This window comes from Camelus ferus, chromosome 7 (genome assembly GCF_009834535.1).
Source record: "Camelus ferus isolate YT-003-E chromosome 7, BCGSAC_Cfer_1.0, whole genome shotgun sequence".
In the NCBI taxonomy this organism is placed as follows: domain Eukaryota; kingdom Metazoa; phylum Chordata; class Mammalia; order Artiodactyla; family Camelidae; genus Camelus; species Camelus ferus.
The window spans coordinates 23991365-24018895 of record NC_045702.1 but is presented as its reverse complement, the minus strand read 5'-3'; the positions used below and the strand labels follow the sequence as shown (position 1 = coordinate 24018895).

At 31.9% G+C, this 27531-nt stretch overlaps 1 protein-coding gene across 5 annotated transcripts in view; it reads right to left on the bottom strand.

Annotated features, from left to right (window-relative positions):
* The window catches only part of POT1 (protection of telomeres 1), a 77147-nt gene that overhangs the window by 3198 nt on the left and 46418 nt on the right, over window positions 1-27531 (bottom strand). For all 5 annotated transcript variants that reach the window (XM_032483579.1, XM_032483578.1, XM_006189153.3 and 2 more), the window contains 10 exons: window positions 22053-22208; window positions 17084-17253; window positions 15909-15997; window positions 13233-13289; window positions 12018-12174; window positions 10281-10486; window positions 6971-7106; window positions 4700-4788; window positions 2711-2802; window positions 1007-1112 (listed from right to left, as the gene is read on the bottom strand). In XM_032483579.1, the coding sequence (XP_032339470.1) occupies window positions 1007-1112; window positions 2711-2802; window positions 4700-4788; window positions 6971-7106; window positions 10281-10486; window positions 12018-12174; window positions 13233-13289; window positions 15909-15997; window positions 17084-17253; window positions 22053-22208 (1258 nt within the window). The remainder of the gene's footprint in view (window positions 1-1006; window positions 1113-2710; window positions 2803-4699; window positions 4789-6970; window positions 7107-10280; window positions 10487-12017; window positions 12175-13232; window positions 13290-15908; window positions 15998-17083; window positions 17254-22052; window positions 22209-27531) is intronic.

Below are 27531 nucleotides of genomic sequence, written 5' to 3'. Positions count from 1 at the left end.
TCTTCAACTTTGAATTTGAAAGACATTTAATTTTGTCTTCAATATTGGGCAAGGGTCAAGCAAGAGAGGCATTCTCCTGCACTGCTGGTAGAGCTGTAAATAGGTAAAATACTCTGGAAAAGCAACCTGGCAGTATGTATCAAAGGCCTACCAGCCCCTTGCTTTTTGACATGTCAGTTTTATTTCCAGAAATCTATCCAAAAGAATCCAAACAGCCAAACATCAAATAAAAGTATTTAAATTAAAACTTAGCTATAAATGCACAAAAACTAATTTTTTTTGATTGTTATAAATTGCAAAGATTGACCAGGGAAAAATAAAGCCTGATTGAAAATAACCTATAAGAGTTAAACTGACAACAGCTAAATCTGCAGCTGGTAAAATCTGCTACTGATGAAACATTGCTGGCAGAAGTCAAATTGTCTGAGTATGATTTAGATCTGCAAGTTTCATTATAAATGGAAATAATGGCCACAAAAGAAAACTCAGTGGCAGCAGGTGTAATCAATACAATCTGACCTGAAGACTGGTTGATAAATCAAATGTTACACAGAAAAAAACTAAACCTGACAGAAATACTTAGTAAAATAAAAACTTGTAAATGTGAAACTAGTTAATACTGAACAGAGAATTCATCAATGAATTAAACTGGTGAAATGGGGTTTGTTGTCAGAAATGTTTCCTGTCAAAATTTCATCCCTGTTGTTAATGTTTGTATGCATAAACATAGTATTAAATGTGCTTGAGATCAAAACTGCCTCCCCTTTGTGACATTTTAAAACATTTAAAAAATCTTTTCATTTCAGAAATTATGATTCTTACCTATTTCATCCCTCCTAATGTCCTCATACGCAGGTAGACCATACAGTATAATCAATTGACTTAGCAACTTACCTGAATTCAGATTTCAAAGTTTCTATGCCTTTTAAAGTCCATAGATTAGCCATATGCTAGGTGTTATTTCAAGAAAAAGAATGAATGGGATTATTAAAATATTACTGCCTACCAATTTTTACTTCTGGAGGACAAAACATATCCATGATCATATCTATACTTTGCTGAAGGTTGTCATTGAGTAGGACTTCTGATGCTGGAATCTGGAAGAATTTTTCCTTAAAAAAATTATAGAAGAAACAAGGAAATGATATTTATCTTCTTTAGAAGTTATAATTAATAAAAAAAGTATTTGAATATTATCTAATTATAATAATCTAGACTATTTCACCCTATCAAGATTGTAGAATGCATCAACTAGAGTGCTAATCTACACTTTAATATCTGATTTACCACTTTATTCTATAAACACTTTATTCTATAAAATCAAGTTAAACTACTTTGACTTATCATAAGAATAATGATTAGAATACAGTGAGGCTTACTATTCTCTTGACAGCATATAACTGAGTTCCTACAATGTCTAGGTGTTAAGTTTAAAAGGGTGTAATATACAGTATATCTTTATTTGTTTCATTTTTCTTCTCTACTAGATTGTAAGTTTCAGGAGGGAAGGATTTTGCTTGCTTCATGCATTGCTATACACCCATTACAAAGAATACTACTTGGCACATAGCAGGTGCTCATTAAATATTTATTTAATAAGTGGATAAAAGAATTGCTTAGGCAGGAGAAAAATTCTCCTCTCAACCTGACCCCAGATTCTTTCCCAATGTATGTAGTGAAAAATTTAACCTCACTGGCCTTTGCCCTTGGTTTCTGAGAGGTAATCTCTAAGCCCTTGGAACATCATGCCTCATTGGAGGGTCCCTGTTTGCCTGGAGACCTTGGGTCACATTAACATTGTGATTTAGAGTGGGGAGTTTGGAGCATGTGGTATTAACTTGACCACTGGTAGGGCTGAAGACTGAGAGCAGTCACATGGGCAGCCAATCACGACTACCCAATAGCATGCCAACAAAAACTGTCAACACTAAGGCTTAGTTGAGTTTCCCTGGTTGGCAATATCTCACGTGTACTGTTACACATCATTTCCAGGAAAGCAACACTGTCCACTACTTTATGGAAAGCGAACAAATCGAAGTTCCATGTTTGAAACGTTCCTAGACTATGCCCTATGCACCTCTTCCCTTGATGATTAAAATCCGTATCCTTTACTGTAATAAATTGTAACAGTAAGCATAATAGCTTTCAGCAAGTCCTGTGAGTCTTTCTAGTCAATTATCAAAATGAAGGTTGGTCTTGAGGACCTCTTAACTTGAAACTGGTGTCAGAAGTAATGGGGGGGTTTGGGAATCCCCTAACTTAGAATAGTCAGAAAATGAAGGTGACCTTGTGGACAGCTCCGTAGCTTCACACAATATAACTATCTCCCTATCAAAGTAATATTGTTCCCTCTAATATGAAATATAGAGGCTTAAAAAGCCCAATGAAATACCAATAGATAATGCCTGTGGGTGTGGCCACACTTCTGCCTTTGACTCCCAGAGTAGAACTTCTGCCTAGCATGGACAATAACTCTTTCCTCAAATTCTTATTCCTCAATTTTTCATTATTCAGACATTAAATTTTACAGTATCAAATTAAAAGAGAGATAAATACATAGACCATTTAAGATTTATGTACTTGTCTTTTATTTATTCTTCTGAGTTGCCTTAACTCTTCTCAGTAATCAAGTAAGCATAAATAAATATATTAAAATTCAAAAAAGTACTATCTTTTAATTAGAAATAGGTTCACTACCTCTGTTACTTACAGAATCCATAAGATAAGCTTCCAACACTCCTGTTCCATCATCAAGAGTAAATGTCATCACAAACACATATTGGAGGGGTACAATACCTAGTACTAATATGAAGGAAAAAAAGGTGAAACCATATGAATCTCCTATTTCTTATAATCAAAGTAAAGAAAAAATTGCTTTATGATATTACATATGTTAATTTTGTTTACTAAAATAATTCGAGATAAAAAACTTATACATATATCTTTTTGTTCCCTAAAATATTAAGCTCATTTTAAAAGGTTCCTTTTGGAACATTACATTATACCAATATGGGGACAATGACTCATGAGCAATTGTATCTTTTTTTTGATTAAATATTAATATAGCATGTGTTTAAAATGAGTTGATCTCAATGGAAAACAAAAATTGATTTGTGAAAGGCAATTCATTGCATGTTGGCTTTATGAAAGACAAAATTAAAGTACCAGAATGTTCTAAAAAAATAGCATGCAGTTTAATATTTAGGATTTTGTAACATGTTTCTCTCCTTTGTATTGTAAGCAAAGGGATCACTTATTTTTTAAGAGATACCTGGTTGAATGACATCAGAATCTGGGATTTCATAATTTGGTAAGATGAAGAAAAAGAAAGAAATTAAAGAGATACTTAATCATATGAAAATTTATAGGTAAAAGTAAACATCTTATGTTGTATCTGGAAATGGAAGACATTCAATAGGCTTAGAAAATTGTCTTCCATTTGTGGAATTCATGTTCAAATAGGACTAACAAAGGAGGCAAGTAAGAAGAATAAATTAAGGCATACAGACATGAATTAGGGCATACAGACAGGAGAGAAATTGTTAATACAGAGGAAGTGAATTCTAAGATTTGAAAGATCTCAATAGGCATAAAATGCCAGCTAAAACCAAGAAGGAAGAACATAAAACCTACCCTGAGGGACCAACCACATAAGCAAACAAAGAACTACATTAAGTACAGGCTGAGAAGAACAAGGTTGAAGCACACAGCAAGAAGCTCATGTGAAAGTAACCTGGAACCCCACTGGACCCCAAACAAAATATAAGATAGCTGTATCATGCAGCTGGATTAAAAGAGAGAGGAAACAAAACCAAGTATACAAATAAATATATCTATACAGTAAGATTTTCAGGTAAGTAGAAGCAGTATCCAATTTTAGGGAAATAAATGTTTTCTTCATACTCATGAATTGGCCAACGTCTGCAGCCCTATTTCCAGCTGTAAGTGCCAAACTCTGAAAAGAGCATTGGTAAAATGGAATGTTTACTGAAGAGGAGAAATAAAATAGTAAGGGAATGCACTGAAATAGGAAAGGAAGTGAGGATGCCTGCTTGGAGAAACAGACTCAATGAAGGCTTGACAGGTTACCTCCAAATGTAGTCTGTCATCCTATAGAAGCGGGAACAGAAGTATCCTAATTCTAGTAGACAGAATGTGGCCCATGTTAAAATTATAGGTAAGCAGATTTTACCTCACTGTTAAGTACTGTACCTAAAAATCAAGGGACATGTTACCTTGCAGTGTAATGAGTCCCCTATCACTGAAGAGTTTTAAGCCAAGGCTAGATGACCACAGTTAATAATGTGATATACAAAGATTCTTCTTGTTCCAGCTAAAAGCTTGTATTGGGTAAAAAGCTGTAATAGCAATCTCTAAAACCTTTTCCCATCCCAAGATACTATGAACTGTAGAGATTTTTCACAAGTTGTACTTATAACTAATGATTAATACTAAGATTACTGAACATTAAAGTGTAAATTAAAAATACTGGCAGATGCTTGAAAGTAAGCTTTTAAGTGTTTTGAGCATTTACTCTATACTTTTGTTATAACCACCATGAATGGTTTTGCTTAAGGAAAATTAAACTTTAGCTCAGCCTTTACTCTGGTTTTACTATATCTGCAAATATTGAAATATAATCAGTGAGATCACCTTATACAAGACAGTTACAATTACAGGACACAGAACTTTAGCCAACCTTCTGCCACAGAAGAAGGAATCCACGATCTTTTATCAACCAGGGAATTTAGATTTTGTATTGGTCTCAGATTAGAACATTGTTTACATCTGAAATTAATAAAAGCAAAAAACCAGTAAAAATAATTTATTATATTATAACTCATTTAATTATTATTTAACATTTTTGCTGTTCAAGCATGCAGTTTAAAAAGTGTATTATTAAACAAGAGCACTGCACCTCCTATATTGTAATATGTATATTACAAACAGAATTATAAAAAAAAAAGCTTCTTACAACAGAAGCAATCAAAAAAGAGTACAATTCAGAACAAACAACTGTAAATTGAGAATCAGAATGGTTCCAGATGCAGACTGTTAATTAATCTGGCTATTTTCCTATCTGGTAAAACAAAAAAGTTTAAAAAAACAATCTCTAAGGACTATTTCATTTTATGGCTCTGTGAACAGTATGTAATAGTGAAGGTCTTAATTAAACATAAACCAATAGGAGAAAAATTATTCTAACTAAAGAAGTCAGTACTAGCACATAGGGGATCATAGTTTATGATACCTAATACTGTAGTTATCTTTTTTAATACAAACCAATATAACAGTATAAATATACTAAAATTGCACATCATTTAGTACAGGTATGTTTTACTTACCTACAAACATTTTAAATACAAGCAATTTTTATTTGCATTTATTATACTTTTTATTTACTTTTTTATTATATATTAATATTTAGAAGATGTTGATAAGAACGTATGCTTGAATAAAAATATAAAAATCAACATTCAAAGATGCATGCAGACTTCTTTTCATCTGCAAGCTGGGGTAAAACAAAGGGTAACTATATTAAATGTTATCCACTTCCATTCTTCTAATACATAGAAGTTTTTTTCTTTAACAGAAAAAGATAATCCAATAATGAGTATTATTGCCTTAAAATAAGGCTATGATATTAAACTTTAGACATTGATAAAGTAAGTACACAAATTAAAAATTAAGGATAATAAGTAGAAATTAGAGAATCCATTATTTTCACAGTAGTACAAGAGGGAAAAGGAGAAAAATAACATTTTTATAAGTCAAGCCAATAGAAGACTGGAGATAAAAATTAGCAAAATAGTAATAAAAAAAGGAGAGGAAGGGAAGTAAGAATAGCATGATAAGTGGAAAACAACACGAAATGTAGAAGTAAAACCTAAATGTATCAGTAATTAGCATATTTTAAACTCATCTATTAAAAAACTAAAATCTAGTCATAAGTATTTACTTATGAGACCTGCTAAAATATAAGCCTGAATAGAATGTTTTTTTTTTCTTTTTGACTTCCAGTAAGTGAAGAATGGTCCAAAGTTTATAACTAATATTTGCTTTTCTGGTTCTAGACTGGCCAAGGTGACTGATACTAGGAAGGCAAGACAAAAAGTAACAGAGGGAGAGGAGAGAGCGCAAATGAGTCAGGATGAGCGTGTAAAAAACAAGTCCATGTCAGTGACCTCTTAAAAAGAAAAAAAAAAAAAGACAGAATTTGATATTTGGGAGATGGAAAAGGAGAGGGATGGTATGACAAGATGTATTCTACAATCCAGGGTTTCTCAAAGCAGGGCACTTCCAGGGTGACTGTTTCATCAAGCGGAAACAGATTTTATCTGCATTGCCTCCTTCCAAACCTGGACACCTGTTTCTAGTTCCTAATGGATTCTGGTATCTTCCAGTTTCTCAGTGGCAACTAACTTATAATTTTGTGGCACTGAAAATCTGGAGTTCAATCACTTAACTTCTACTAGGATGCAGCTCTGAACCTTTCTCTGTAACTAGTATGTAAATTCTTATGAAAGAAAATAAAGGAATATTTCAGCCTTTGGGGTAGCCTTACACCTAGCACACTGCAGGCACTCAATATATATGCCATCCAAAGAACAGATACATACCAAAAAATCTAGTACACATAAATTGGTACTCAGTAAGTATCCATTCACTATATAGTAACAAGTGAGATACTGACAGGCATATGTAGAATAGATAAACAAGATTATACTGTATAGCACAGGGAAATATATACAAGATCTTGTGGTAGCTCACAGCAAAAAAAAAAGTGACAATGAATATAGGTATGTTCATGTATAACTGAAAAATTGTGCTCCACACTGGAAATTGACACAACATTGTAAAGTGAGTATCACTCAAAAAAAAAAGTAAAAAAACAAAAAAAAAAAAAAAAAAACAAGCAATAGATAAATAAAAATAAAAATTCCCCAAATTCCCATTATTGAAAACATACCCATAGTGATGCATTTTCCTTTGTATAAGGAATGGTGCTGAAAGGTCCAGGACTTCCAGGTCCTCTGGGCCAGATCTCACAGGAATTACACTATGAAACTTGTTTGAGAGTTTACAGATTTCACTGAGTGTACCTCCTATTAAAAGAGAATAAATAAATCCTTCAAGTATTACAAGTATAAAATAGGCAAAAATGGAGTACCTATTAAGTACCACATGAGATATATATAATAAGACTAAAAGGACTAACAGAAAAAGGCAATGCATGCCATGAAGTTAAGACTCTTAATACACTTACACATTTATTGTTAAAATAATTTGTAAACTTAGGATCTTATTCATTGATTAAAGAAAGCACTGAGCAAAAATGCTGAGACTTGAACAAAATATAAAGTTTGTAAAATATTAACCATAACTTTAAATTTGTACAAATTGCTCTTTATGCAAGGAACACTATGGTTCAAATGATCTAAAAAGAGTAAAGTTGTGAGCCATAAAATGACAGGATTCCTATTATTAAATTTGCTATATACTACTAGTATATAATAATAATTTGAACTAAATCTTTTCAGTTTAACATTAAATTTAAATACAGATGTGAACAGATTGTGTAATATGAATTCATGTATAGTGTTTGTTCATTTTTTTACTGTGAAAATCATCCCACTTACCCTAATGCTATGACAGGGTGGACATTAAAATCATGTTGGCTGAGAAGAAACAGCATGCTCAACGGTGCACCATTATTAGAAAGCAGCATTACCAATGATAACACAAACCCACTGGTACCTTTCTTGGTGTACTTTTCACTTAGGTTGGTAATTCTTCCTCCCCAGGGAAAGAGAATATGATTTATAAAAGTGATTCTGTGCATTTCCTAAAATTTGTGTAAAATTTATAATGCTAAAATTCAATTGTGAGGGGAAGCATTTCTGGCATAGCAGTGTAAGAATGTCCCAAAATACACTTTTCCATAACAGCAAAAATAACACTGGCAAAAACTGTCAAACTCAACTTTTTCAGAACTCTAGAAATTAACCAAAGGCCTTCAACAATCCACGGTGTGTTATTTTTAAAAAAGTGGCTAAATCTTGGTAGGAACAGCAAACTTTGCAGTGTTTTAACTTGCCCTGGCTTCCCATACCTCCTCCTGCAGCTCTGCCATAGCTGGCAACCACAGTTCAGCCACGTCATACTATAGTTAGATCCTAGCCTATGGTTAGAGTTATGATACTGAGAAATATGATAACATAAAAATAGCTCACATTTTGATGAAACCCTTTTAAAGTGCTTTCACATACACTCTCATTTGACTTTTTAAAAAGGCTCTGTAAGGTAAAGTGTTTTACGTTGGATGGACTTATGTATCTAATAAATAGCTACTGAGAGCCAGTTATGTGCCAGGTGTACTACTCTAGTGCTGAAGACACGTAGATTAAAATAACATGTATCTGGACCTTAGGGAGTTTACATTCTAATATGGAAACATATCTATAAACAGACAGTTGTAACACAAATATAATACAAGAAGAAAAGTGTTCTACTAGAAGTTCACACGGTATGTAATTAGAACCACACAGATCTGCCTGATGCATCAGAAAAGCGCTTATGCACGCAGATGCTCATTAAATATTTTATAAGAATTGCCAAATAAAGGGAATTACTGAGTTCACTTCTGAAGATGTATTAGAACAGAAATTCTCAGTAGAATAGCAATGGAATGGCACAGAGAAATATACTGGGTTTAGGAATTGTCACCAGTTCAATATGACTGGAGGGTGGGATGGGAATTGAGGACGGGCAGGAGATGACACTGAAAGTTTGAGGGATGCCTGTTAATTACAGATAGGATTAGGAGCTAAGGGGATGTCTTTATTCAAGCTTCCTTTGGACCCTCAAGGCCAACTTGGCTTTAGCATAGACTCCTGTGGGAAGCAGCACAGCACAGAAGGACCCTAAGGCATATTTGACATCCTCTCTGTTGGCCCTACAAGGACAGTTCTTATAAAGCCTGACAAGATCATGGCTTTATTTTATTTTTAGGGCATAAAAACAGTCTTACTCCGTTTTTGCGTACGTGTGTGTCTCTGTCTTTCTGTTTTTAAGTCTATCTCCTGGTACAGATTAAAATACTGCTAATGAAATATCACATTTCACTCAAAATGGCCAAGTTTTTAAAAGCATTGGTGTATAAAAGCATTGGTATTTAAAAGCACTGGTATGAGAGTAGGGGAACAGATAATCTCATATGCACTAAAGCATATGCATACTATGATAACTTTACCAGAAAGTTATTGGGCAACATTTACTTAATTCCTTGTATCCCCATAATTATACTTCATCTGGAGGGAGGCGAAGTTCATCACAGAGTTATTATGTCAAAAAACAGGACACAGTTAAGTTCCACCACTCACTACCTGTATTGGGAAAGATATTTATCTCCTCTGTGGTTCAGTTTTCTCATGTATAAAAAACAACTCACAACAGTACCAACTTCACAGTGATAATTAAATGAACTGATACATAGAAATTAATTAAAATACTTTCTGATACACTATAAATATATCAAAACGAGATGTTCATGAAAATAATACCAATGTTTATATATATGTATATTCACACATATATATTATTTTCTAAAATGACTGTTTTATAAATAGAAAAATATCAGCACTAAAAATGATCATAATCCATTGTAATAAAAATCAGTTCATTTACAAAATGAAACTGAAGTTTCCCTAATGAAAATTAAAGATGATGGTCTCCTATTATGGATTACTAGATATATATTAGATAAAATAAGACAAAAGGATAAAAGAAATACAAAACCAAATTTGACTCAAAGTTTCATTCTTTTAAAATATGTCATTATCTTTACTTGTTTTAAGGGTCCCTTCCTTGATTTAGCTCGAGATGACTTTCATGCTGTTTTTATGACACAAGAGTGACATCCAGAGGCCAAAATAATAGCAACTGTACGTAACAAGCAGCTTCCTGATTATTATTCGGCTCAATAACCAGCTTGGATCCCATTAAGATTACAAGTACAAATCCAACAAGATAGACAAATGCAAACACTTAAATTTAATGTATAATTTCAAAATGTCTTTCAGATAAACATATACATACTTGTACGTATGTATCTGAATCTAGTTGTTATATGCAATATATTACACTGTTTGAAATTTAAATGAACACTGTTTTGACTTTGTGTGTCCTAGGCTGCCCCTAAATATATTTAACAATAATTAACCAGAGAAAGACATAAGCAAAAGCCGTATTCTAATAAAACAGTAACTTAAATATCATACCTTCTATCAAAATTAGACAGTTATTTGAAAATGGGAGAATATCATTATTTTTCACAAAATGAACAGCTACTTTTCGTTCTCCTTGATCTTTAGTGGTCCAGATTTTTGAATCATATAATGATGTGTTTTGTAGTTTGATATCTGGGGTTTTGGTTGCACCCTCTTGCAAAATTTTATCCAAATCACCCTCATGTGGAACTTCTTGCCTAAAATAAACAATGAAATAACACAAAAACAACTGGTATAAACTTGCAAGGTCAAATTTAACAAATTATCCAATAAAAATTTTGTTCATATGCCTTTGAGGCAGCTACTTACTTTAAAATCTGGAGACAATTCACTTTGCAGATTAAGTGTCTCTTACTCAACAGAAAGATATTTGATGATACTACATGGCTAATTAGACCCATAGTATAATTACATTGGCCACCAGCAATTTCTTTGCCTGGTTTGGTGATACCAAGGTTACTTATAATTATTTCTAGCACCAAACTGTTCTCTATAAGGAATGCTAAACCTTCCAGCAGGAGATCCCTGTCTTCACTCAAGATAAACATCCACGTACCACTTAAATTATCTCACTTTCATAGGGTACCTACTAATATTCCTTTTGATTCCTTTTAATCTAGAATGATAATTTTTAAAAGTCATATGGTAAAGTATGATACAGTAGAAACAGCATAATTTGCAATCAAAAGGTTTGTGTCCTTGTCCTGGTTCTGTCACCAATCAGCTGTGTAACTAGGTGAAACCTCTTAACTTTTCTGAGATGACTTCTGTATTTGCTTAAAAAAATGATCATAAAGGGTGGTTTTGTTTGGCAAAGCTATGTGTTTTTACTAATTATAACTTGATAATACTTCAAGAACTACCTAATATCTGTACTTATATTTTAATTCCAAATATCATTTCAAGCCCAAATGGGTGGAAGACAGACTCCCATTTTATATAAGGAGATCTGATGATCAAAAATCTGCACAGCAGTATTACACTTAGATTCTGGAGGGAAAATATATGTACATTAGTGTACACAGAAGCACCCACAAACAATATACACCTACAAATATAATAGAGATGTATATATATTTATGTGTTACATATTTAGAGGGAAGATAGTCAAATTGCACAAAAAAGAGGAAGAGGGATTAAAATAATTTTCAGAATATATCTTCAGCTAATAAGTATATTTTTATTCTAATGTCCTAAAATTTATTTATTTATGTAATAAGTGATGTTCAGAAAAAAGACTGAGGAAGTGAGAAATCCTTGATTACTAACAACAGTTTAAATTACATTCACTATATTGTAGTTATTAAGCAGGACAGAAATATTTCCAACAAGGCTTTCTATATCACTTAATTAGAAATTTCAACTACCCAGAATTATTCTCTATTTAAGAATTTTAGTTAGTAATGGTTCACTTTCAAGAAGATTTGTAACAAATGAGAAAGTCTCCCCAAATATCTTCATAGTTTATTATTTGTTTGCATTTAACCAGAGCTAAGTTGAATTTCAGATCTGAAAACAGCACCTACTTTTATGTATTACTACTAGTAAATATCAGAAGGATTTATTATGAATTAATATTTTCTCTTAAAAACATTATCATTCTTTCAAAATACAATACATTAAAACCATAATTTACTCATTGCCAGGACTTAAACTGATACATAAGAAAACATATATACACAAATTTTATTAAATGAAAACTTCTGTTTTATAATGGAAAATACTCACAGTGAATGACACTTAGGACAATAAAGTTTAACAGACTGAAAGAGTCTTCTGGGCTTATATGACCTCAGTTTTGCTCGGATACGATATTGTTGAGGAGCTTTTTGTTTCAGAATAGCACAGAGTGGGGTTTTCTCCAAATACTGATGATCTGTAAGTACTATAAAGAATTTTTAGATTACGTTAGAGAAATCTACAAGAATGTAAGTATATTCACGACATGAGTCCCCCTGAAGCAAATATATACATTAAAATGTAATTAAGTTATATTAATTGAATTTCTGGTGTAGAAAGTCTACTGTATAAGTGATACTGTGGCCTTCTCAGTGCATCACATCAGGGTTTCATTCCTGGGGATGTTAACTCTGCTCAGCTGGTGAAGGTGCTGTTTAGCAGTTATCTCCACTATACACTTATTATTTCCCCCTTTAAAACTAGTAAGTACTTGGAAAACATAAATATCCCAGTTCATTAAACATTTAGGATTCTGCTCATTTAGGATCCATTGATGACTGACAACTAAATAAATTATTACTATCATGATTAAAAAATGGCGATTTTTTTACTCCCAACTTCATTATTTCATTTATTAGTTGCCATTCTATTTTAAATAACAGTTTTCCATTCAATTTCATTTATTTATTTGTTTTGTTCTTTTTATTTATTATCCACACGGACTAATAGATTCCTACTTTATTCAATCAGTTCTATCCCATCACCAGTATTTTTTATTTTGATACTCAAATTGTACCAGATTTGACATGTGCCATCATTACCTGAAAACTTCTTTACTTTCTGGCACAAGATGTTCCACAATCATCTTGTAATTCTCCTGTCCCAACCCTGGAATCTGCTACTTCTTCAAGGAGTCCTTTTAATTGGGGATATTATTTATAAACGAAGACTGTACACGAGGTGTGCTCACTGTTACTGGGGGCCATTGCTTCTACAGCCTTTTACTGACAGAGCACGTTCATACCTATACTTACACACAGGCACCTCTGTGTTTATGTATGAATATGTACACATGTGCACCAGTAAGAACAAAGTGTGAAGTGATTAAAATAAATGTCATATAAGATACTTCACATTATAAAACTAAAAATAAACCCCACTGTACTGTAGGGCAGAATTACATTTTATAAACTTATAGATATAAGGACAGATTTATTATGCTCATTGTTATGCCCATTTTTCAAAAATGAAACATGGTCTTACCTGTAGCCGATAGTTGCTGACATCTTTCTACTTCATATAGTGATACTGATCCAGAGCCTTAATTAGGAAGAAGGGAAGAAGAATTACAATTTTAAAATCCATTAAAAATTTAATGTGGCATTGAAAACTATAAAACATTACTGAGAGAAACTGAAGAAGATCTAATGGAGTGAAGTCATTTGTTCATAGATTGGAAGGTTCAATATTGTTAAGAGCTGATATTATCAATCCAAATTGATCTGTAGATTCACTATAATCCTAGTTAAAACTGCAGAGGCTTTATTATAGAAAGAGACAAGCAGGGTCTATTATTTAAGTGGAAATGCAAAGAATCTAGAATCTAGAATCTAGAATCTAATCTCAAAAAAGAACAAACCTGGAGGATTTATATGACTTCAAGATTTACTATAAGGCTATAGTAATCAAGAGAATACGGAGCTGACATAAAGATTGACAATATTAACAGAATTAGAAAGTCCAGAAATAAACCACATTTACACAGTCATTTGATTTTTGATAAAGGAGGCAAAGCAATCCAAAGGGAAAGCAAAATTTTTTTCAACAAATGGTTCTGCAACAACTGGAAATTTGTATGAGGGGAAACAAATGCTTATTTCACACCATACTACTAAACACTGAATGCAAAGCAAAGAAGTAAATCCACACTTATACTCATTTGATTTTAACAAAGACACTAAAGCCAACTTAAAAAAAAAAGATTCTGCAACTGGAAATCTGTATTTTTAAAAAGTCTACATCATACCATACTACTAGGCATTAAAAAGAAATAAACTGCTGATACATGCACAACACGCATGAATCTCAAAAACTGTATGTACAGGAGTACATAATATAAAATTATTCCATTTACATGAAGTTCTAGAAGAGGCACAATTAATCTATGGTGGAAAAATGAGAACTTCTGGGGTAGAGCTAGGGGTGAAGATTGTTTGGGAAAGAGCATGAGGGAGTTTTCTGTGAAAAGTAATGGACTTGATGTTAAGAGGGATTTAGGTTACACAGGTTCATATATTAGTCAAAACTCAAGTTTCCCATTACACTGAGTATAATTTGCCTCAGTGATAAAAGAATAAAAAAGAATTCTAAACAAATACTGAACTCTAGTTGATGATGTTCATTCATTGAAGTGTTTAGGAGGTGTACTTGTGTCTGCAAATTACTTTAAAATATTTCAAAAAAGATGGATTGATGGATTAAAAAAGAGAGAGAGACATGACAGAGCAAAGAGAGTAAAATGTTAATTGGAGAATCTAGGTGGTGGGTATATGAGTGTTGACTGTACAATTATTTCAACTTTCCTGTGACATGTACTACTTTTGTAATTTAAAAATAATTAGAAAAACCTTTAAAAATGAGAAAAGAGATTTTAAAAAATATAATTACAAATTATACTGTCTCCAAAAGATTGTCAGTTGAAGTAAATTGGCCTCCTAATGGTTGCTCAAGAAATCACGGATCACCAAGGTGCTAGGAAATACGAAGAATTTAAAGAAGAGAAAATGAAGAAATAAACTTACGTACAAAAAATCAAATAGCACACATTTGAATCTGACTGACTTTGCCATCAGGTAATAGCTAACTCAGCTGGGGCAAATTATATGACCCCCATCACTCAAAGCTTCAGCTTACTTTCTGTAAGAGGGAAGAATAATATCAACCTCATAGGAGTGCAGTTAGGATTAAATGATAATGACTGTGGGCACTTACTAAATGCCTATCAATCCACACATGTTAATGCTTATCCTTACTGGTATAGAAAGAGATTAAATACTCAAAAAGGATCACAGAAGGGAAAGGAGTTAGGTTGTATAAAAAAAAAAAAAGAAACACGACATAGATTTTAGGTCTCAGAATGTACAAGCAAATATTAAGACAAAGTGAAAAAGGAAAAAACCTCACAGAGTGTTTTAAATTTCAGATTTGAATAGTCACCTTTTCAGGTAGATGATAACATAAATACACAAGTAATTGTTTGGTAATGTTTTGCAATTAGGTACTTGATTAACTCAATAATTAAGACTTGGAACTCTAAGGTATGTGTGATAAAAAACATGTGGGGAATTTGAAATAAAGCAGCAAAGACAACCTTTGTTCCTTTTAGAAACTGATAAGCAAAGTAGTTGGCTAGGAAATTAATACAGATTTTTAGTAAACAGATATAAATACACATCAATATATATACATAAATACTACACATATCACAAATCAAGTCATTCCTACCACCCCAATTTTAAAAATGTAACTATTTAATTAAGGGAGGAATAATGTTTACCTTTGCCTAGGACACTGATAAAAGATTTAGCATGTTCCTTTACAAGGAATATGGATTTGCCAAAAAAGAGAGAGACAAACAGAAATGGGAAATTATTTTAAAAAGAGAATTTATATTGATAAAGCCATCTTACTTAACAGTGACTAAACTGGCAACATTAAAAATTGTTCTTACGTATTAGGAGTATGGGATTAATAGATATATATCACTATATTTAAAAGAAACAACAAGTATTTATTATTGTATGCAACATGGATCTATATTCAATATCTTGCAATAACTAGAATGGAAAAGAATCTGAAGCTGTACACCTGAAACTAACATAATATTCTAAATCAATTATAGTTTAATAAATAAAATAAAAATTTAAGAATTGTCCTTACTTGAAATGTTTGAAAAGCTGTCCTCATGTTCTGATTGACATATACCACCAAAAGACTGATTGGCTGGCAAATCTGCAGATTCTAAAACCCTATAAGTGAAAGGATATAATTTTAAATTTCAAAAAACAGTCAAATAATGGTCAGTTTAACTCTACCCATAGAAACCAAGAGCTCACTGATACTGTACAAAAAATTGTCTGTGTGTGTATGCATTCCTCAGTAGGTCTATAGCTATGATCAGATTATCAGAGGGTTCCAAGAGATCCTCAAATTTATCAAACCTAACTCTAGAAAGATACAAGTGGAACAGTGGGATGATGAAATACTGCAAACAAATAAGCTGGGTGTTTAATGGATGACATTCTAGGTCAGAACAATCTCACTCTAGACTCAAGCACTGCTATGTATTACACTATGAGAAAGTAGGGAAACTGATATAAGATTATTAAAATGGCTAATTAATTTACATATGTTAGTCATACTGATTTCAGTATATTAAAACCTGGAAAATAGGTACGTCATTTCAATTTACTGAATAGGATATTTTCTATATCTCTTTGAAGATATGCAGGAAACATTTGCTATTTCCCTAGAATACTGGTCAAAGAGTTCTGTACACAATGACTAACAGTAATACTTCAGGAAAAAGGGAACATGTACAGCAGGACTTAAGGTACTATTCACTTTCTGGGCACATGTAAAAGTTTTAAAAATATGATACACTGAAACATTTGTGTTACCTATTTTATGAGTTATACACACTTTAGAAAGGCAGTATTTTTTTTCATGGAGGATCAAGTCTGTTTGCTTCCTAGATATATGTATCAAGTTTCCCAAACTTTAGCTAAGCTCCAGTTTCCACTGTTTGTTGATGTACCTGGAGAATGTGGCAAATGGTATAAGACAATAAATGCAAAGAGTAGACGTAAGAGCACAAGTAACTACTGGAAAACTAGCTCTGCTACTATTTAGCTACTTGAACCTAAAATCATCACTTGATTTGTTTCATTTGGTTCATCTATTAAAAAAAAAATGGGTAATGGCATGGAAGACTCTGAGGATCCATTACAAGGTACCTATTAGATCTCCCCCACCCCACTCCAGAATATTATCTTAGAAATCAGCTTAATTAATACCTTATTTACAATTTCTAAATAGGTATATAATACACTTACTTTTTCAGTTGATCCACATCTGAGTTACTTTCCGGCAAGACTCTGATTCCCCGACCATAACTGGTGCCTCCATGGAGATGAAACTCTAGGGCTAAAAATGTTGCCAGGTTTTCAGAATTGACTGACTGAAGCTTGGTATGGAGGCTATAAATTCTAAGAAAGCTCCCAACCTAAAAACAGATTATTATTTAGAAAATGGAGAAAAATGAAACAATTTTTAGCACTTGCAATATTGAACAACCAATTTGGGGCACTGACCAATCACCAGGGGTTTTGACTCATCAGAAAGGATACTGGTAAGTTATACTAGTGTGTAGTGAATATGCCCCAAGGACACTATATCAAAACCAAAATGTGTGTGTACACATATATATGCGTATGTATCTATTTTTTCAAATGTAAAGACATATTTACATTTTAGAGATATTAAAGTGTAAAATAAGATTGAGTCTTAGCATTGGTAAAGTACAATAGTTAAGAAATCTATTTGATTAAAGTTTCTGAAAATAACCTACCTTAAGTAATTTAAGGTAAGAGTTAATTAAGTATGATCACTAAAACACTCTCAATTATGAGAATACTAGGAAATATTTTTAAATGTGCAGCTATATCAAAATAATAAAGTCCTATTCCACAAGTTCTATGGAAAGAAAACTTCTGTAATAAATAATTTGTGTCTGTACACCACAATGTGAAACACATTCTATGAGTTCAAATATAGAATTAACCCAATTACAGTTAATTTTAGATGTTTTGCTAAATTTATTAGTCTTAAAATATCTTTAATTACAGAGTATTTAATATTCTTGTAATGTACAAGACTTAAAAAAGAATCAGATGCAGAGGATTTATCAAAGGAACAAACATCTACTCAAAGGAAGCTATATAACCTAGTCACATTTATTTTTGTGAAGAGTTATAAAGAAAAGGAATTACCAACTAGGAAATTTAATTCATTTGCAGTAAAGCAGCTCTCCTGACCACTGATGACTATGGGACTACCATTCTCCTTTTTTCCTACAAGGTCAAGATTGTGTAACAGTAGTGAGATTCTGTTTAATAGAAAAGCTATATATGGGGGAATATAAAGAAAGATGGGGTAGGAAACCAACTTCCCACCTCTGCTTATTGCTGTTTAGTTCACTGTGTTTCTCCTTATCACCCTCTGAATTTTATGGAGAGAAATGGGGGTGTGGAATAAAGGGGAAAAACACACACTTCTGGATGCTACTTGTTCATTCTCAAGGCTCTTTTTCCCATCCAATCATGGATTTTGTAGAGAGGAAGTAAGGCATTTAGTCTCTTCCTCTCTGACTTCTTCCACTGACACACAGCAGGGGAGCAGGGTGAATAGAGTCAGAGTAGGAAAACACACACAGACACACACACACACACAAAAGATGACAAAACTGATTTTCCTCATGGTCTCCAGAGTAAGATGCTGGAAGAAAACATAAAACACTATTTCTATTTACTTTTATCTCATTCTTTTTGAACATTTATTACTCTGTGATTCTTTTTAATATACAGAATGTACTAGTACAGTACATGTATATAATTACAAAGAACTTAAAGAAGGCTAAACAGAAGGAGAAAGATACCATATTCATAAATGAAAAGCTTCAGCATTATATAAAGATAATTTCCTCCCAATCAATTATTCTTTAAAATCAATGCAATTGCTATCAAAATCCCCAGTGCATTTCATGGAATTGTAAAAACTGATGTGAAAATGCATATGGAAGTGAATAGTTGAGTTAGTTTTGAAGACTGAACTGGCAGTGAGGGCTTAACCTATGAAATGTCATTTAAAAATGAAGATATAATAATTAAGACAGTCTGATGTTAATACAGACACATGTATGAACATGGATAAATTTTAAAAATATAATGTCAAAGAAAAAAGGCAAATTATAGAATGATACATAGTACATGCATCTTTTAGAAAAAAAGCCACAAAATAAAAGCATAATAAATATGGGTGTACATAGCTACATGTTAAGATAAATAAAAAGGATACTGGGGAGCAAAAAATTAGAAATAACAGAGGTACAAATAAGATTTCACATGTAGAGTTTTATTTCTTGAAATAAAAAGTACTTGAAATAAGTGTGCAAGACATTTAGAAATGTTAAGTTTGGATGAGAGATACATGGGTGTTTGTTATACTATCTTCTCTACTATTGTATCTCATAATAAAATAAAATTATATTTTAAAGAAAAAGAGAGAATTTATTTATATAGATAGGCTATAAAGATGACATTGTTATTTCCAGAAATTCCTTCTGGAGGCAGCATTGTATTTTTTTTTAAGCTTGCTAAATATACTATAAAATGTGCCAGATGCTCTATTATAATAGACAAATATGTAACAGATAGTCTAGTCCGTAACATGATTAAGATTCTAAAAATACCACTGAGGGAGTTAAAACCAAAAAATTATAAACTATACCTTTAAAAATTGGTATAAAAGCCCATTTTAATATAGAAACAATAAAAATTAAGCAAAGCAAACTGCCTATTAAGAAATCACTACTCCTTTAGAAATAATTTAAATATTTCTTATAAACTTTGAAAAATTTCCCTTTAGGTTTAACATTTTAATGACCGATATATGTCTAAAAATAAACAAAATAGAGTTCTTGGGTCACTGAATGCCAAACATAATTATAACTATGTATGTTTTATAACTGCTTTTAATTTGTATCAGAATAAGTCTGGGGATTGAAAATATACTGCTTTTATTTGCAGACAGAAGGTTTGAAATGTCTGTGTGTGTATGTGTGTGTGTGTATAAAATGTTTAGGAAACGAGGTAACTTATTTAAAAAGCAAGGTTTAGAAAAAAAATGTTAAGAGTAACTTTAGTTGTAAAATTTATTGTATACAGAATTCAGTTATAATGTACTGTATAATTGCTTTAACTGTTCTCTTTATTTAAACAACACATTTTTTCTTGTTCCTGTACAATAACAACACATGTGTTCCATGCATTTCAATATAAATATGCAATTTTAAGCAGTTCTCTTCAAGTATCGATAAGAATTTATGTGTATCAATATCGTCTGACCGGGGACTTCTTAAATTAATACGAAATTGTTGATACAGAGGTTCCCTCAGAACAAATAAAATGTGGTGTCAATGTACATTAAATAAAAAGCCTACAGTTATATTACTTATTCATACATATGCTTTTCATTTTTCTATTACATTGCAGATAAATATGACATATCTTTAAAAAATTAATTGCCCTAAATTTTCTTAATTACATGTGCTCACAGCACCCTCTAGTGGGTGAGATAAAACAGACAAAAAGGAAATGAAAAAAAATCTGAAAAACATTCACAGCACTCAGTGATTCCATTCATTTATCAGCAGACATTATTTACTCCATCCCTATTGTACGGAAAGCACTGTGACAGATGCTGTTCAGGACCTGGACAAGGAAATCAGGACAAAACAGGGGAACAGAAAGGTCTATATGAACTGCTTAAAATTGCATATTTATATTGAAATGCATGGAACATACGTGTTGTTATTGTACAGGAACAAGAAAAAATGTGTTTTTTAAATAAAGAGAACAGTTAAAGCAATTATACAGTACGTTACAACTGAATTCTGTATACAATAAATTTTACATAGGGGGGAACAAAAGGGAATTAAATAGTAAAAGAATTTAAAATGTAAATCTTTTTCATTCGTAAGTATTGTATTTTATTGTATTGTACTATCTGCATTTTAAAGACTTGAGAATTGGCTTTATCATCACATTTATTTTTGAAACAAACTCATCAATGTAGATAAAATCAGGGAAAAGAATCAAAAATGTATCTCCAACAATCAATTTTCTCTGATATGAAAGGCACGAACACATTCAAAAAAGGACAAACATGTGCAGTTATCACCTTCCTTGACTCAGACTTCAACTTAATTTATTGATTTGAGTTGGGTGGGCTTATTTGTAACACAGTGTGCAAGTGGAAATATTTCTTTCTCCAAGAACACTTATTTGCAAAGGGAAACTGGGCACTAAAATTCAGATCTAAAAAAATTGCAACTCACTTTCACTGTTCTCTTCCTATAAGCAGGCTGTATAACTGCTTAAAGTAGGCTGGAAGCTATCTGCAGTAAAGGAAATCATTTCTTCATACTGCTTAAGAGGATTGGTTCTGGAAACAGATGTTGTACATTTAAATACTGGCTTCACCCAAGTAGCTGTGAAATCTTGGGCTTAACCCCTGAGTGCCTCAGTTTTCTCATTCGTAAAGCAGAAATGATGATAGCACCTATTGTTCAAGCACTAAACACATATGAAGTGCTTAACAAATTTTATTATTATCATCATTATTATTAATGATACCATTCTTTGCTAGAAAAATACTTGCTAATATAAGATATAGGAAAATGAAAAAATTGCTTAAAATGTTATTAATAAGCAAGAAATGCTGTGACTAAACAGTGTGCTTTTAGCTAGAACACTATCTCAAAAAAGAGTGGGCAAATTCGAATAAACTGTATGGTTACACACACAGACACATAATTTGTAAGGTATTTCAGAAGTGGATTAACAATTTCTTAAACTAATCAGTACAAAGTTACAGACTGGATTTTATCAAACCCAATTAACAAAACTTATCATTTAAGTTTACAAATATTGTATGCATCCTAAGTCATTTTAAAAAAGTGTGTCTTATAGAATCAAATTTTTCTTCCTTACTTCCATAATAAAATTGGGCACAGCTTTTAAGATATTCAGGAGAAGATATTCTTTAATTTAAAAAAGCTGTTCAAGTCATTATAATTTAATATATCTTCTAATAATTTATTTTAAATACACACTTTACAAATTAAAAGTTAAAGACAAAATAAATTTGGAGTTAATTTCTAGATCTCAAATATTATCTCACATGTGATTTACTCTAAAATTTATAAAATACAAGAGAGCAAACATGCTTGCTACTCAACATCACCTTCAGAGATTTGGCCACTGGAACATGGTTATCATAGACTAAAATGTCTATTGTCAGATTCTGCAGCCGTTGGATGTGACTTAAATCACCTTCAAGAACAAAGTCTTGTATTAAGACTCTCCAAGATGGGAATGGGGTCCTGGTGCCATCCCATACCTGCAAGAGGGTAGAGCAAAGTTTAGGATCTTTTTGTGAAACCAGGGAGGCTAAAAGAGTTTTATTTGCTGGTAATGTAACTTAGAAGTACTTAAATGTATTCCCCCAAATATCTGGTAACCTTTAAATATGATGTATATTCTTTCCTGATTATAAAAGGACTATGTATGTATAGGTAATGAATAAAATTATACGGAAAAAAAATTCAAACTGCTATGAGTTTAGAAAAATATTAACATATTGTTGAATTTACTTTTATCTTTTTTCTTCTGTGTGTGTATAATACATGTCTTTTTTTTTTTTTTTTACATCAAACTGGCATTATATTGTGCTTTGAATTTCTTATTTTTGGGCACTTTTTCAGGCAATTTAAATATTCTTCTAAAATAGAATTTTCAATGGCTTCACATTATTTTATGGCATAGATGCACACAAATTTATTAAACCAATCCCTTTATTGGCCATTTAAGTTGTTTCAAATTTTTTACTATTTTAAATAACTTAGCAATTACCATCTTGTATATAAACCTTCATAAGTACCTTTGCTAATTTTCTTAAATATAAATTCCTAGCTTTTAGGGAACTAATCTAACCTTTGCATATTCTTCTACTTTGTTCTGATTTGGAAAAGGCCTTTAAAAGTACAGATATTGGTACTTTGTTTATGTCAGATGTTATGAACATGAATGACAATCATGGGTGCTGGAAAAGGAAGTTCAGGTATTTCTCACATGAAATCTTGTTTTACATTCATCAAGACTTTGAAAGATCTTTTGTTCAATTATATATTCTATTTATTAATGACATGTAAAAAAGCTGTATTTAACTAATATTTTAAACCAGTTACCTCACTCACTGAATAATTTTATTAATCCAAATGGCTTTTTAGTTAATCGTTGGGGCTTTTGTATGTGATGAGTACTGATGTTTATCTTTCTTTTAAAAGAGTTAAATCTCTCACTTCTTTTCCTTATTTTAGTGAATTTTCTGAACAACATTATATAACAGAGAAAATAGTAGAAATATTTTTTTCTTGTTCCTGGCATTACTGACTCCAGAATTCCAACACTAAATATTTGTTTGTGTACCTTACAATAGAAATTGTTTACTATGTTAAGGAGGCATACTTCTAATTTTGTTTTGCTAAACATCTTCATAAATATTTTTAACATCCATGGAAATGACCACATAATTTTTAATATTAATGGAGATGACTATAATTTTCCTGAAATTAAGCTATTCTGATTTGTAAAATCAAACTGTGCTGGGTTATAATATATATATCCCCCACATATGTAAATATATCTCTGTATCATTCCTAATTCAGAAAAATTTTTCTTGTCTTTTTAAAAATCAGAATAATAAAACTTTGTTTTTAAACCTTTGAACTTATTTATCAAGTCTATCTTTTTCTACTTTTTAAAAAAAACATTAAATATATAAATTCCTACATACCTTACTATTAGGAAACAGGTACTTTCATACATGCCTAGGAGCTGTTTAAAGAAGCATTAACCTCCATGGAGGGTAATTTAGCAAGAGCTATCAAAATTTCAAATGCACATACTCTTGAATCAGCAACTCTATTTGTAGCAATTTATCTTCACAGCTCTATGAGCACACATGTGAAATGACAAATGTTTAAGTCAATCTTCTAAATGCAAGAACAAGATGCAAGATACAGTAAACTATGCTACACCTCCATATGACAAAAAAAAAAAAAAAAAAAAGCAGCTGAGCAGTGTTCCCCTCCTAATTCAAGGCCATCTGGAACTTGTGAATGCATTGGAAACAGTGTCTCTGCAGATGTTATTAGTTAAGATGGGGTTACAGTGGATTAGGATGCGCCCTGAATCCAACACAACTGGTGTCCTCACAAGAGGAAAATTTGGACTTAGAGACACAAAGAGAAGAAGGCCATTTGACAACAGAGACTGAAGTGATGCACCGGGTAAGCCAAAGAATGCCAAGGATTGCCAACAACCACCGGAAGCTAGGAGGAGGGAAGGAAGGATTCTTCCTGAGAAGCTTTGGAGGGAGCATGGTCCTGACAACACCTTGATTAACTGTGAGCTTTCAGAAGTGAGAAGAGTACATTTATGTTATTTGAAGCCACCCAGTTTGTGGTAATTTGTGATGGCAGCCCTAGGAAACATGTAAGGAATTTTTTAGGTGGTGTAGAAAAATCTCTATGATAAAATTAAGTAAAAACAAGCAACTGCAGAGTAATGTATATAATATGCTATCATGTGTACACAAGAAGAGACAAAAGAATATGTACTGTATATGAACTAAAATAGGTCTGACAAGATATTCAAGAAATTTGCTTCAGTGAGAGATGTTGAGATGGAGAGACCAACAAGATGGGGACAAGACAGGAAGTTGAGGTGAGAAACTTTTCACTACATAGCATTTCAAAGTATCTTTTAAATTCTTGGACAATGTTAAAATTACCTATCCAAAAATTAAATACCTTATTAAATATTACCTCCTACTTTCTATTGTTTTGTTTGCTACTTTTTCAACTTCTTGAGTGGAGAGCTCATTCTGAAATGCTATGTTTTTTTTCTTTCTTTGTTCATGAATACTTATATTAAGGCTCTGAATTTTGTTTTTGAATATATCTCTTTACCCTTACTAACATTATATTCTCAATAACCTATAATTATAATTAATTTCTCTTTGAAAGAACAGTTTCTGGTGAGATACTGTCTTTTTTAATACCTGAATATTTGGTTTGGGTTTGTAACCAATGTTTGAATTTATACCTTTACTGATTCTAATCAAAACAATGTGTTCTTTAACGTCTCTTTTTTGAGAATAAATATTTGCAGTAATTTTGTTATGGTAAAATTATTATTTTAAGAGTCAATCAAATTTTTGGTTGTTGTTGAATTACAAATATCCTCATAGTGAGTTCTATTACATTTGAGTTTGAAAAATACACAATTACCAATAAAATAAGTTTTAAATTTTAAACCAACAGTTATATCATAATGTGTTAACAATACTGGCAATACGAATCTAATTGGCTGATTTGTAAAAGTGTTTTAAACTGATTTCTAACTCTTGAGTCAACTGTTATAAACAATAAAAAAAAAAAGGTCTTGACAAAAACTCCTACACTTTAAAATAGGGTCTTTTGTATATAAATAGGCATAGTAATATTATGGATATTTTAAAAAATTAAGATAATAGTGATGTATTTCTTGGGCATTAATTGGATTTTTTATGAGATTAAGCCTTATTGTTAGATTAATTATATAGCATTCCTCTGCTATTTCTCATTCCTCTGGTATTTCTATACAAATAATTAAGTTGTAAAAATCAGAAAGTCTGTTAAAAATATGGTGATTTTCTAGTTTATGTTTTGTTTTTCTGATCTCCAAACCATCTTACAGACTAGGTATACAAACTATCTACCAGCTCTGGCTGCCAAAGATTTCTACCTGTTTACAAGCAAATAAACAATTTTGGAATTTGTTTTACAAATCAGCCAGTTAGATTCCTATTGCCAGTATCTGTTGACAATTTGACTTCCCAGAGAACATATGGCTAAAGCACTGCTATATATTCCTCTCAATATATTTTTTGCTATGCATATAATACATTTTTAATATATAAAGGAAGCTGCATTAATTACAAAACAGAAGAACACAAATTTCTATATCAGGAAGTACGTGTCTACAATGTCATTCTATAGTCACATAGTATCTATAATACATAAATACTTTACAAATTTTTCTATTGTTAGTACCTGAGTTTTGCCTGATTTTTTTTTTTAATGGAGGTACTGGGGATTGAACCCAGGGCACTTGTGTATGCTAGGCATGTGTTCTACCACTAAGCTATACCCACCCCACTTGTCTGATTTTTGTTACTGTAAGAAATAGAAGGATAAATAGTCTTTTAAAGGCATTTTCCCACATTTTAAATTACTGTAAAATAAATTCATGAAAATAGAATTATTGAGTTAAAAAGCTGAAAACAGCACATGTTTGTTTACAGGTGAAATATTCTGAAAAAGTAAATGCATGCTATAAAAAAAGTTAGGTAAGTCAGGTTTGACAAAGCTGAAGCTAAAGCATAAAATCATCCAAACAAAATAAGAAGGAATCTCAGGTCAGATTTATTTCAAATTGTCCTCAAGAATATCTTACTAATGTAATTTCTTACATTCATTTCTAAATGCTGTATTTTAAAAATAACATCTACACTGAAAGCTGTTTTTATTTAACCGAAAAAGGCTATCTATAAAAATGGAATGAAGGCATGTTTTATTGCTTTAGAGAGAAAATGTAGATTCAGTCATGTCAGCTAAAAGATGGCAGGCTTTAACTCAGAATTTAAGAACGCTCTAACAACACAGCAGCCAAAAGATGGAGAATACTTCTCTGCACAGCAGATTCCTTGTCACTGGATGTGTTCAATGATTACCAAATGCTTATCTGTTTGATGTCACTCTGGGCATAAAGTATGACTGGCTGACCTGAGATTCCTTCTTATTTTGTTTGGATGATTTTATGCTGTAGCTTCAGCTTTGTCATACCTGACTCATTTAACTTTCTTTACAGCATGCATTTACTTTTTGAGAGTATTTCACCTGTAAATAAACATGTGCTATTTTCAACGTCAAAAGCTTCATATTCAATGATTTCTATCTTCAATATTCCTTAATACGGGCAAGGTGAAACTGGTAATGCTGAACTGTAAACCAAGGGCCACTGTCCTTCATTCCCTGTTTTATTGTTTCAAAGAGTCAAAAGTTAAAGAAGTAACTGCAGGGGCAGGGCTGAAGCAGTGTTTGTTTAAACGGATCCTGCCTAGGCTGGGTGGGTGAGGACAGTATCAGACAACTGTCTTCTCCAGAAGCCACTCATGAGTAAATTGGGATAGGCGTAAACGAAGATTAGATGGGTCTTATGTTACCTTTTTTTTCTTAATCCTGTAGACTTAAAAACAAAACAAAATATAAAAAGAACAATAAACACTTCAAACCACCCATGATCTGCCCATGAAGCAATGGAAAGACATGGGAAGAGAACACAACACCAATGAGCCAAAAGTACAAATGAGTGAAAAGGCTATATCTTGACAGGGAAACAGAAATATGCATGGGTAGAACTGCAACTAAAAAAGAGCAACAGAAAAAGAACTCCATATTTTATTAGTACTAAAATAAATACATAAATAAATACAGCATAAATTATACTATATTTAAAACACAGATCTGGTAATACTATTTTTCTCTGGAAGTATACAATAAAAAAGGGAAGTTCAGGAGTAAAGCTGCATGAAGATACAGGCTCGTCAAAAATGGTCT